Source organism: Phoca vitulina, unplaced genomic scaffold, assembly GCF_004348235.1.
Source record: "Phoca vitulina isolate PV1807 unplaced genomic scaffold, GSC_HSeal_1.0 scaffold6, whole genome shotgun sequence".
Taxonomy (NCBI): Eukaryota; Metazoa; Chordata; class Mammalia; order Carnivora; family Phocidae; genus Phoca; species Phoca vitulina.
This window is the reverse complement of record NW_022589709.1, coordinates 49793444-49807371: the sequence shown is the minus strand read 5'-3', so window position 1 is coordinate 49807371 and position 13928 is coordinate 49793444. Positions and strand designations below refer to the sequence as shown.

The following is a 13928-nucleotide window of genomic DNA, read 5'->3' as shown; positions in this document are numbered from 1 at the left end:
TCTCAAATAAATAAATAAATAAAATCTCTTTTAAAAAAAGTCTTATCCTTCACAAAACTTTCATCTCTCACCTCGTCCTACTTCAGACTTTCAGTAACTTTCTCCTCTGAAGTTCCACTGTATCTTAATACTTCTATTACAGCGGTTACCGCATACTATTTCATTGTTATGTTTTTCTCTCCTCCTAGACCAGAATGTCATTTCTCTGCACCACTACCTTCTAATATAGAACCTTAAGGAAACAGACACCTAGTGATTGTTGAGTGGACAGACTAACGCATGAATAGACTTTAGCTGCTTCATCAGAGTAAAGAGGAAAGCAGGTGTCACATAGGTAGACTAAGGTTTAGATTCTTACCTGTTTGGAGTTGGTTAAATACAATTTTGCTCCCAGATTTAAAATCTGCAGTTTTACCAGATCATCTTCACTAGTGAAACTTTTAGCCATCTTCCTCAAAACATCAGGGGCTATTTTAGGAACTCGTTCACAGTTTTCTCCAATTAGCCAAAGAATACTTGCTCTAGCCACAGGAACCTAATATTAGAAGCAGATTATATAGTTACAAATAAGATAATCACACTCTCTCCTTGATGATAACATAGAAAAGGGTCTAAATATAATAAAGGTTTTATATCCATTCACGTAACATGTATATCCAGGAAGTGTACTTTTAGTTATGGATTTTCTTTAGTTATCAAAAAATAAACACCCAGGAACTATCATTAAAACTGATTTCAGAGATAATGCGCCTTAGAAAAGATTCATAGAGAAAACACCATTTGTCTAGAATCTTGATTCTGTCACAGATGTGCAAGTCCATTCACATTTGTTTATGCATTACTGGTGCTGCTTTTGCCCTACAATAGCAGAGGTAATTACAGTCGACCCTTGAACAATACAGGTTTGAACTGCAGTGAGTCTTTATTTTGGATTTTTTCAATAAATACAGTATAATACTGTAAATGTATTTTCTCTTCCTTATGATCTTCATAATAACATTTTCTATTCTCTAGCTTATTGTAAGAACTCAGTATGTAATACATGCAACATACAAAGTATGTGTTAATCAACTGTTTATGTTATTGGTAAGGCTTCTGGTCAACAGTAGGCTATCAGCAGTTAAGTTTTTGGGGAGTCAAAGTTAAACCTGGATTTCTGACTGTAGGAGGGAGGGGGTTGGCACCCCTAACCCCTGCACTGTTCAGGTGCCAACTATTGCTGCATCAAAGACCATAAAGCTGAAAATATTCACTATCTAGCAATTTCAGAAAAGGTTTGCTGACTTCTGACAAGATCATCAAAGTCTACTTACAAAATCATGAATCCTGGTCTATTATTTGGTCATCAACAAAAGAAATAGGGGTAAGATAAATCTGTCCAATACTCTATTTTGGCATTATATTTTTTTAATAAAGTACATTTCAATATAATTTGTTTTTTTAAAAAATTGCTTTGCTACAAATTGGAAACCTTCCATCAGCACCATTAAGACCAACATTTTAGAGTATGCAAATTAGTTTTATTACTATTTATTTGTATCCTCTCTTACTCCAAAAGAGATTTGAAGGGGTATGTAAATTAGTTTTTGTGAACATTTTCACCTACTATAGAAAATCTGCTTTTTATAATAAATGAAAAAGCCAATGACTATCATTAAGAGGTAGCATCACAAGAAGAGATAATAGTCTTTTTATGAAATCCTTTCCAATTCCTCAAATAAAGTCCTAATATTTTCACTACTGTTTCACAGCTGTACAGGCAGGGCATAACTGTTAAAGAAGAAAGTGAGAATAAGGACCTCTGCACGGCTAAAATTTTATCACAATATCCACCACCTCAAATTCTTTCACAACACCCATTTTATGAAATAGTATAAAATTATTAAGACACTCCTAAGTTGGGTGTTTCACCAGAAGCAAAATGAGGTCATCTGAAAGCTTTGAAATCAAAGTACATATTTTCAAATATTATGACAATAGCACTATCTTTAAATTAATATTAGAGTAAGTTTAGTAAAAGAAATCACTGTATTCATGTAATAAGTTTACTAAGTATAAATAATCGTATAATAATGTTGTTATAAGTGTATTCATGAAGTATGATAAAACTGATATCCTTACTGTACACTGATTGTGGAAAGAAAGAGGTTATTTCTAATGTTCCAAAGGTTACACTGCATTAAAACCTTACTCCCAATCTATTATTTTAAATTGGGCTAAAGAATAGTAATTGAGTGGTACATTAAATTTTCTAGTATGAAGCAATTCAAGTTGCCTGCCTTCATGAAAGGTACCTCTAAATAAGAATATATGCACAACTTCAGATTTTGGTTATGCTAGATTTACTTTTCTTAAATATTTTATTATATACTACTGGTATAAAATTTAGAATTCTAGGACATATTCCAACATATGATCCTACTTTAAGTAATTTTCTTCTGGTAACAGAGTTATAATTCTTTTTTGCAATTAAGAAGACAATCTCAAAAAGTTTTAAGAGATTGTTTATTGTTTATATTCCTACTCATTAATATACTAAGATTAAAATAACAATATTTAAACACTCTAAACATTCATAATGCATACATTTAAAATACAACTCTTTGAGAAAAAAATGAAAATCAATAAATTCTAATGCTCACAATGAAAATCTCAAGATGGTGGTGGTGGAGGACAGGGTGATATTCAGAGATTCTAGAACTGAGGTAATAAAATTTCCAAGTAAACATATAAAAAAACTTCAGAAAACTTCTCCACAACAAGAAATAATATCAATATAAAATGTATTTACACCAAATTCTTGATGATGGCAATTTATTAAAAAGCTTAGGAAACCAACAAACCCAGTGTTTTTGTGTTTGGCTGCAACCAGAATCAAGATTTTCAGATTCCAGCCTTACCTTTCTTTCCCAATTAAGTTACAAGACTCCCATTTGTACACTACTGATACTATGATTCATAGTATCACTCTTTCAAAGATTTAAAGCAAATTAAAAAAGAGCAAATCAGAAAATTAGTCACTTTTTGTTCTCCATGGTCTTTTCAATCACAGAATAAAAAAGACCACTGAACTAAAACCAAGCTAATAATACACATATACAAATAACATACATATGTATAAGACATACTTTTATTATGAACCTCTGCTTTTCAATATTTTCAAAGACAAGCTGAATTGTAAATGACTTTGATTCTTTATTCTAAATGCCCTGATCAAGTGGTTTTAAGTGCACTTTTTAAACCTTCTACAAGAAGGCAGTTTCCATTGTCTTTTAACCCATTAACTTGCCTGCAAAAAAATATGATTCCTAGCTGACCACAGCAGTTATAGAAAGACATCTAGGAAGATTTTATAGATCACTCTGTAAGCAGTTCAATGTAAAAGCTATTGTGTTTCAACACTAGCCACTGCACAATGCAACAGTGTAAAATAAATCCTGCAACAACATCAATTTTATTTATTTAAATTTGTCAAAGGCAAAATCAGTCAACATCTAAACCAACTGCATACAACTAGCAAATCAGATCCAATATTCTGTATCTGGACTCAGTATGCATTAACACTTTAGCATGAATTAAGTTGGGGCCACAGGGCAAGGGTAGTTACCTTGTGAAAAGGCAGGCATTCAGTGGGGCACCAGGGCAAGGAGTACATAAAGTACTATTTTAATATTACTCAGTAGTCTTCACAAAATAACATCCTTTAATTATTCTCTTATGATAATAAATCCTTATCTGTCCCATAAAACATTATATGAAACTCTGGTAGAGCAATCTTCATGTAGCATGCATTTTATTCTGGAAAACCTTTGTTTTAAAAGAGGTCTTTACTACACATGAAGTACAGTCCAAAGGATAAAATATTCACAATCAAAACATGTAAGTTGACCGTACTACCAACACAGATATATCTTATTCAATCTGAATCTAAAAAAGAGAATTTAAATTTTAGTTCTCATATTTTCAACTATGCCACTTCATAAATAACAAATGGAATCAAAATCTTGGATACAAAAAAATCTAAGTTCCTTTTTTAAAAAAATTACATAGCCAACATCTACTGAGTTCTTATGATATGCCTGGCACTGTTTTAAGACTTTACCTGTTTTCTCAGTCTATTATATAACACAAAGTCCTGAGAAAGTAGGCTCTACCATTATTCCCATTTGATATATGAGGAAACTGGGGCACAAAGGGGTTAAGAAACTTGCCCAACATCTTACAGCTTGTCGGTGGTGGAACTAAGACTGGAAGTCCAAGTCGGAATCCAGAGTTCACCATGGCCACTGGACAGAGACAAAATGAGTGTGCTATACTAGGAAAAATACCAGCCAGCAAGGCAAGAAGACTGGTTCTGGTCCTAGATTGATCATGTATATCATGGAGACAAATAACTTCACATCAGTAGGCCTCATTTACTCATTAATCAAATGAAGGATTACTCCTTTGGCCCAGTTCTTCTGCCATAGTGTACAATGGCTCCTTTATGGCCTTCTGCAGATTTTCCAAGAGCCAGCCTTTTCAGAAGAGGTCTAGGCCTTTCTCTTGACAATTCCTGCATGCATGCATGTGGGGCATTTCCCCACCTCCTTAGATCTCTTGTTCTATGGATAAGATGGCCAGAGTGGAAAGAGATCTGGCTATCATTTTTGTTACCCCTCCTGGAGGGTAGATGAGCCCAGGATTCTACCCTGATAAAGCAGCTTAAGCACTAAGAGAAAACACGCTGAAGTGTCCTCTTGTCCTCTGACACTGTCCAGACCGGCTCTTTCTAAACAGCACTGGTGATACTACCCCTGGATATAGGGTGAAATATACAGAGATTCAGGAAAAAAAGGTCTCCTTTAAGGCTCAAGGGCTTAGCTTCCCATTTTAGAATCAATCACTTACCCACATTTAAGAGTCATCAAGTGCTTGGTCAGAATAAAAAGGCCTGTTTCCTTTTCCACATGTCTATTACTCTTAAGTAAACAGCTCTCTTGAATATTTGGAGGAAACGGATTCTAGGGATTCAGTCACTCCCCCTTCTGTCAGTTATATCCCTCACCACCTTCTTCTGGAGTAACTTGTACCTCCAATCCCTAATCGTTTTTAGGATTGTGCATCACAAACTATCTTGCATTGTTCTTCCTTGTCCCACTCCAAGCACTTCAACTTCCTCAGATACATTAAGTAAACAGTAACAACTCATCACCTTTTAATTCTCCAAAATTTCAAATTTTTGCTACATACCTACATATAGTTTTCTTGTAATTATTTGAATCTCCCTTTGAATCAAGTGCCCAATTTGTTCACTTTTGCTTTCTCTCTTTACCTTACCAAAATCAGGAGGGATGGGGCACCTATGCCTGGTGACTCAGTCGGTTAAAGGTCCCACTCTTGATTTTGGCTCAGGTCATGGTCTCAAGGTTGTGGGATCCAGCCTCGTAGTGGGCCCCACACTCAGCAGTCAGTCTGCTTCTCTCTCTCATCCTCTCCCTTCTGCTCCCTCCCCCGACTTGCACACTCATGCACTCTCTAATAAATAAATCTTAAAAAAAAAAAAATAAGGGTTTTTCTACTTTATTGGCTTTCCAAAGGAAATTAAAGATGCATTTATCAATTTCAACAATCTTTTTTTGGTATTCTATTTTACAAAATTAACTTTGATCCCTTTTAGACTTTTATGCTTTGTTTCACTATGTTCTTTTTCAAATTTCTTTTCAAATCCTTTTATTTCTGGTCTCTATGTTAAAAATGGTAGCAGTAACCACTTTAGCCACATCCCACACATTTTAGAATAAAGCATTTTCTTTTCCTATATTTTATATAAAGCTTGTATTTTTTTCTTTTAAACCTTCTTTCACCTAAAAGTATATTTCTTACTTCAAAACTGATCTGGCACCCTTTCAAATTATTTAATTCTAATTTTATTGCTTATGGTTAAAAAACATAAAATCTTTAAGTTTTCTTTATGTCCAAGTACATTCCTGATTTTTTGTAAATGTTTTACGAATACACCCATAAAAGTGGGTATTATCTGTTCAAGAAATATAAAATTTTACCTATAGTACTGAATCAAGTATTTATTCTATTATTTAATTACTCTTTGTCTTTATGTCTATATCTTAAAATCTGCTGGGTATATCTAAAATGAGAGAAGCATATTAAAGTCACCCACCAATTTCTCCTTGCATTTTTTTTTTTAAAGATTTTATTTATCCATTTATTTGACAGAGAGAGAGAACAAGCAGGGGGAGCGGAAGAGGGAGAGGCAGGCTCCCCATTGAGCAGGGAGCCCTATGCGGGGCTCGATCCCAGGACACTGGGATCATGACCTGAGCCGAAGGCAGACGCTTAACCGACTGAGCCACCCAGGTGCCCTCTCCTTGCATTTCTAATAGATTTTTCCTTTATATATTTGTTTGCCATATTTTTGTGTGCATATAGGTTTATACCTCTCAGTTTCTTTGTAAATTAGTCTTTTTTCATTTTATAATGTTCTTTTTCATCTTACTGCCTTTTTTAAAAAAATATTTTATTTATTTATTTTGAGAGAGAGAGAGAGAGCAGGGGGAGGGGCAAGCAGACTCCCTGATGAGCAGAGAGCCCGATGCAGGGTTTGATCCCAGGACTCCAGGATCATGACCTGGGCCGAAGGCAGACACCTGACTGAGTCACTCAGGTGGCCTTCTTACTGCTTTTAATTAATTTTAAATCTCACTTTCTTGTTTATCTTCACTTAATATCTCTTTTCCTATCTTTTTTCAATCTTTATCACTTTGATTAGTGTTATAATTATAAATGGCTAGCTTTTGTTTCTCACTCCAATTTGAAAGTTAGTCTTTTAATGAGAGAATTAAGTCCATTCATATTTAGGGTAGGATATACTTGGATTTTTGCCCTTCCATCTTAATTATTTTAAAAAATTTATTATTTATTTTACATTTGTTTCCCTTTTTCCCCTTTGAATTTGAAATTCCTATCATACTTCCATATTGTACTAACAATTATCTTCTGACAAAAACAAAACAAAAAACAGGCTTTGCTATATAGATCTATAAGAAAGTATTTTCTCAGCTAATATTCCAACAACTGTTGTAAAGAAAGTCAATACAATAAAAGAATGTCCTCTAGCCCCAGAAAAGGATATAGTCAAATACAAAAAAATCTTTCTTCCAAGACAGTCTCATGTCTGTTGATATACAGTCTCATTCACAGAGGTTCTGTAAGCAACTACATTCATCTGAAATTATTTCTTGTAGTTGCCTCTCTTTCTAACAAGACCAGAAGAAGTTTACCTAGCACAAGTTCTAACTAAATTCTGCACAAGATGTTTAGGAATATAGACTTCCACATTCCTTTTTCCTTCTCAAAATCAGACATACATTTCTCTAACATTCCTTATGAACAAGGTATAACTATTTCCCCCACCAAAATTCCCTGTTTTCATCCCCAACATAATCTATTTTCACCTTACTACTTTTTAACTCAAGACAAAAATATTAAGATAATTTCACTTCCCTCCAGTTTCTTCCTTCCATGAGACCTTCCGAACACTTTCTGCCCCAATCTCATCCTACCCCTGGTTTTCTAAGATTGTCCATATTTTTAGTTCCTATTAGATTTTCCCTTGTTTTGTGCATTCTTCATCAAGAGTTCTCATTTAGCATTTTTGTTAGACATTCTTAGTCTATTCTTATAAATTTAATTTTATGTGTGTATATATGTGGGGGGGGTGTGTATATATATATACACACACGTACGTATATACATTTATACACATGTATTTCTTTTTTTTTTAAGTTTTTTTTTTTATTAATTTATTTGAGAGAGAGAATGAGATAGAGAGAGAGAGAGCATGAGATGGGGGAGGGTCAGAGGGAGAAGCAGACTCCCTGCTGAGCAGGGAGCCCAATGCGGGACTCGATCCTGGGACTCCAGGATCATGACCTGAGCCAAAGGCAGCTGCTTAACCAACTGAGCCACCCAGGCGCCCCACACATGTATGTATCTTTATTCTTTGTCTTCTCCTATCTAGAGCTTCCTGCTTTTGTTCATTAGTTGTTAGTTAGAAAAGTGGTTCTTACTTACTAGAGGGATGTATCACCTCCCTAAAAGGTATTTAAATATGTGTAGGAATATCTGTGGTTCTTACAATGACTGAAATATCTGAAATTTGATGCTTGTTACACAGAGATGCTGGATGTTCATCTCAAGGCCCTAACGAAAAAGTTCTCTCATCTCCCATCAACAGATCACTGACAAATAATGTTAAACATCTGTTTCACATTTGGGCAAACATGGACCATATCAATCTAGTGCCCAATTTGTCAAAAGGAAACAATAATAAAATCACGGCCAGGTCAGTGAGTAGGCAAGGAATTGAATACAAATACAGACACTAGAAATGAAAAGAGATAAAAGCATGATACATTGGTTAAGAAAGCAGACTTACTAGCTATGTGACATTGGGCAAGTTTTTTTATAGGTTTAACTCTTTTAGATTCCACATATAAGTAGTATCATACAGTATTTGCTTTCCTCTGACTTATCTCACTTAGCATAATATGCTCAAAGTCTATCCATGTTGTTGCAAATGGCAAGGTACCCTCCGTTCTCATGGCTAAACAATATTTCATTGCGTATATGTATGACACCTTTTTTATCCATTCATCCACTGATGAGCCTTTGGTTTATTTCCGTATCTTGGCTATTGTGAATAATGCTGTGATAAACACGAGAGTGCAAATATCTCACTGACATTCTATTTTCATTTCCTTTGAGTATATACCCAGAATTGGGGGACTGTATAGTAAATCTAATTTTAATTTTTTCCATATTGTTATTGTGGTTGGACTGATGGAAATTCCCACCAACAATATATAAGGGGTTCATTTTCACATCTTCATCAGCACCTGTCATCTCTTGTCTTTCTGATGATAGCCATTCTAACAGGTGTGAAGCGATACCTCATTGTGGTTTTGATTTGCATTTCTCTGATGATTAGTGATGCTGAGCATCTTTTCAATGTCTGTTGGTCATTTTGAGGTCCTTTTAGCAAAAATGTCTATTGAGTTCTTCTGTCCATTTTTTAAACATACCAGGTTTTTTGTTACTGAATTGACTGTGTTCCTTGTTTATTTTGGATATTAATCCCTTAACCAATATATGATTTGCAAAATTTTCTCTCATTCTGTAGGTCTTTTCATTTTGTTAGTTGTTCCTTTTTTTCCCCCCACCAAGGCATCCCTTGTTAATTGCTTCTTTTGCTGTGCAGAAGATCTGGAGTTTGATGTAGTTCCATTTGTTAATTTTTTCTTTTGTTGTTTGTGGTTTTGATGTCATGCCCAAAAAGTTATTGCCAAGACCAGTATCAATGAACGGGAAAGACCCTATGTTTTCTTTTATGAGTTTTATGGTATCAGGTCTTATATTTACGTCTTTGACCCATTCTGAGTTAATTTTTGTGAGTGGAGTGAGACAGTTTTCCAATTTCATTGTTCTGCATGTGTTTCTCCAGTTTTCCCAGCACCACTGTTGAAGAGACTACCCTTTCCCCATTAGGTATTCTTGACTCCCTTGCTGAATATTAGTTGACTATACATGCCAGGGTTTAATTCCAGGCTCTCTATTCTGTTCCATTGGTCTTTATGTCTATTTTTGTGCCAATACCATATTGCCTTTATTACTATGGCTTTGCAGTACAGTTCAAATCAGGGTGTGTGATACCTCTGGATTTGTTCTTTTTTTGTCAGGATTTTTTGGCTACTTGGTCTCTTTTGTGGTTCCACACAAATTTTAGGATTGTTTCTTCTGTTTCTGTAAAGAATGCCTTTTGTATTTTGATGGGGATTACATTAAATCTGTAGATGGCTTTAAGTAGTATGGCCATTTTAACAATATTAATCCTTCTCATTCATGAATGTGGGTTGTCTTTACATTATACAGATCTTTCACTTTCTTGTTGAAATGTATTCCTACCCATTTTATTGTTTTGATGCTATCGTGAAGGGGATGGTTTTATTTCTTTCTCAGATGCTTCATTTCCTGTAAAGGAATGTAACTGATGTCTCTATGTTAATTTTGTATCACGCCTCATAACTGAAATCACTGATTAATTCCAACAGTGTTTTGACTAACTCTTGGGATTTTCTACATATAGGATCGTATCAGCCTATATCATATCCTTGCATTGCTCCTGATCTCAGGGGAAACGTTTTCTACTTTTTCCCACTGAGTATAATGTTAGCTGTAGGTATGTCATAAATGTTCCTTATTATGTTGAGGTATGTTCCTTCTACAACCAATTTGTTAAGGGTTTTATCATGAAAGGATGTTGTATTTTGTCAAATGCTTTTTCCTGACTCTATTCAGATAATCATGTGATTTTTGTCTTTCATCTTATTAAAGTGATGTACTGATTTTACTGATTTGTGTAGAGTGAACCATCTTTGCATCCTAAGGAAAAATCCCATTTGGTCATGGTGTATAATCCTTTTAAAGTGTTCTTGAATTCAGTTTGCTAATATTTTGCTGAAATTTTTTCCATCTATATTCATCAGGGATATTGGTCTACAGTTTTTTTTTCTTATGGTATTCTATTTGCTTTTGGTATCAAAGTAATGCTGGTCTTGTAGAGTGGGTTTGGAAGTGTTCCTTCCTGCTCATTATTTTGGAAGAGTTTGAGGAGGACTGGTGTTAATTCTTTAAATGTTTGGTAGAATTCTACTCTTGGTAGGCTGTGTGTTTCTAGAAATGGCATCCATTTCTTCTAGACTATGTAATTTGTTGGCATATAATTGTTTATAGTAGTCTCTTATAATTCTATATATTTTTGTAGTATCAATTGTAATGTCTCCTCTTTCATTTCTAATTTTATTTATTTATTCTTTCTTTCCCTTAGTCTAGCTAGAGGTTTATCAGTTTTGCTTATCTTTTCAAAGAACCAGCTCTTAGTTTTATTGATCTTTTCTATTATTTTTCTGGTCTCTATTTCATTTATTTCTGCTGTGATCATTCTTATTTTCCTCCTCCTGCTGGGTTTGGGTTTTAATTAAATCTAATTCTTTGAGATGTAAAGTTAGGTCGTTTTTTAAGATCTTTCTAAATTTCTTAATATGTGTGTTTATTGCTATAAATTTTCCTCTCAAAACTGCTTTTGTTGCATACCATAATATTTGCTATGTTGTGTTTTCATTTTCACTTATTTCAAGATAATTCTTTTCTTTTAATTTCCTCTTTAACAACCCTATTTGTACACCTTTTCACATTCCTCTTATTGTTGATTTCCAACTTCATACCACTGTGGTCAGGAAAGACAGTTGGTATGAGTTTAAGCTTCCTAAGTCTGCTAATACCAAATTTACTCTCTTAATACCTACACCTCTCATACACAGTCTCTGAGAAGTCCTGGCTTTGATAATTACAATCAATAATAAGAGTAGATATAGGGCGCCTGGGTGGCTCAGTTGGTTGAGCGACTGCCTTCAGCTCAGGTCATGATCCTGGAGTCCCTGGATCGAGTCCCGCATCGGGCTCCTGCTCGGCAGGGAGTCTGCTTCTCCCTCTGACCCTCCCCCCTCTCATGCTCTATCTCATTCTCTCTCTCAAATAAATAAATAAAATCTTAAAAAAAAAAAAAAAAGAGTAGATATAAAGACAAAGGAACTCTAGTGAGAGATTTGGTGGGAGCTCAGATGCTAACAGATTCCTGTGAGTCTTATTCTTAGCTTTAAGATACACATATAACTGCCCTGCAAACTTTACTAACACCCCAAGGGAAAGAAAATTTTGCTACCAGAGATATTAAATATTGGTCCTGATGCAGCTCCAAACCTTGCCTTAAACCACACAAATATAATCCCTCTGAACAGACTCAGAGTATACATAGTTACCCCATCTTCAAAGAAGAAATAATATATTTCCCCCCTAAACTATAACCCTATTAGTTATAGAACATTAGTTTTAAACTTTAACCAACAATGAAAAAAAAAAAAACTTTAATCAACATTGAAGGGACATAGTGAAGGGCAAACACAATGGAAAAGAGTTTGAGGAAAAACCAGAAAGAAGCCATGGAGAATGTTTCAAAAGGGAAGCAGCAGTATGTGAAGTCAAATGCTAACAAAAGATCATGAAAGTCATCAACAGCAAATTACCCACTGTGTTTAATAAGAAGACAGTCAATGACCCTGGAAAAGTCAGTGTTAGTGGAGTGGTGAGGAGTCAAAATCAGACTGACACAGACTGAGGAGTCTGAAAACAGGAAATATAATTAGAAAAAGGGAATGAAATAGGACCTAAATAATAATGACAGGAGACACTTATATAGTACCACTATGTGCCAGGAAATATTCTTAAGAGCACTATATATATTAACTAATGTAATATGTACAAAATATCAGGATTTTTTTGTTTTTGCTTTTTTTTTTTTTACTATCACCATTTTAAGATGGGAAAAGTATGGAGATTTTAATGTAAAAGCACAAAGCGGGTAAGTGGTGGGACAAAGATTAATATTTTTTAATTTAATTTTTTAAACACAATTTCAGATTTATAGAAAAGCTGGAAGAATAAAAAGAACTTCTGAATACTCTTCACCCAGATTCCTCATATGTCATCACTTTACTACATTTGCTTTAGTTTTCTATATATACACAAATACTGTTTTCTAAATTGAGGAAAGTTGTAGACTTATCCTTAAACATCAAAATACTTCATTGCAAACTTTGTAATAAAAGGAATGCTCTTGTATTGCTACAGTAAAATGATTTTAAAATTAGGAATTTAAATACTGAACCAATACTATTACCTAATCTACAGATTTTAGTGAGATTTTACCAATTATCCCTACCAAATCCTACCAAATCCTTTATAGCAAAAGAAAATATAAAAATATGTGGTGCATAGAGTTGTCCTATCCTTTTAAACTCTCTTAATGGGAAAAAGTTCCTGAGTTTTTCTTTACATTTCATGATATTGGCATTTTTAAAGAGTACAAACCAGTTATTTTGTAGTATACTCTCATTTGGGTTTGTCTCATGTTTCTTGATTATATTCAAGTCATTCACTTTTGGCAAAAATTCAACAGACCTGATGCTAACTTCTATTCACTATATTATATCAGAAGGTGTTTAATCCCATTGCTGGCAATGTAAACTATGTTCATTTGGTTCAGGTAACATCTGCAAGGTTTCTCCTATTGTAAAAGTCAAAAATCATTAATTTATGCTTTGTAATTAAGTATCTTATGAGGATATACTTTGAAACTGTACAAATATCCTATGCCTCCTCAAACTTTCACCCCCTACTTTTTACCATTTGTTAATGATTCTTACCTCAATCTATTATTATTGTGATGGCTTGCAAGTGGTGATATTCTAATTCCATCATTCCTTCCACATTTACTAGTTTTGCATTGTAAGAAAGAGCTTCCCTTTCTCATTCATTCATTCATCCATTCATTCATTCATTCCAGTGTGGCCTCAACAGATTCTTACTCTATTCAACTGGCCATAATCCTTTTACTATAATTTATTTTGTTTTCCAAAGTGGCCAGTGGTTGCCCCTTCAAGCTGGTTTTTGTGTCTTTTTGACACATCTCTATCATTCTGTGAGCATTTCCTTGCTGTTTTTGCCCAACAAGATGTTCCAAGATCATCTTGTTCTTTCCTTGCCCTAGTTCTAAAATCAGCCATTTCTCTAAGCAGCCCTGGTTCCTTCAAGGGGTGAATGAAATTTAAAAACCAAGGTCTACCAAAAAAGGAATGCAGTACTACATTCTAGAACATGCACAAACCTTGAAAACATGCTAAGTTAAAGAAGCCAGACACAAAAGGCCATTTGATGTATGATTCCATTTATATGAAATGTCCAAAATAAGCAAATCAGAGACAAAGCAGACTAGTAGCTGACAAGGGCTGGAGTAAAGGGAGGATCAGTTTGAG

The 13928-nt window shown here is 34.4% G+C and overlaps 1 protein-coding gene across 4 annotated transcripts in view; it reads right to left on the bottom strand.

Annotated features, from left to right (window-relative positions):
- AP3B1 (adaptor related protein complex 3 subunit beta 1) overlaps positions 1-13928 on the bottom strand; it is a 254664-nt gene that overhangs the window by 114004 nt on the left and 126732 nt on the right. For all 4 annotated transcript variants that reach the window (XM_032404142.1, XM_032404143.1, XM_032404144.1 and 1 more), the window contains exon 15: positions 359-535. In XM_032404142.1, coding sequence (XP_032260033.1) covers positions 359-535 — 177 coding nt within the window. The remainder of the gene's footprint in view (positions 1-358; positions 536-13928) is intronic.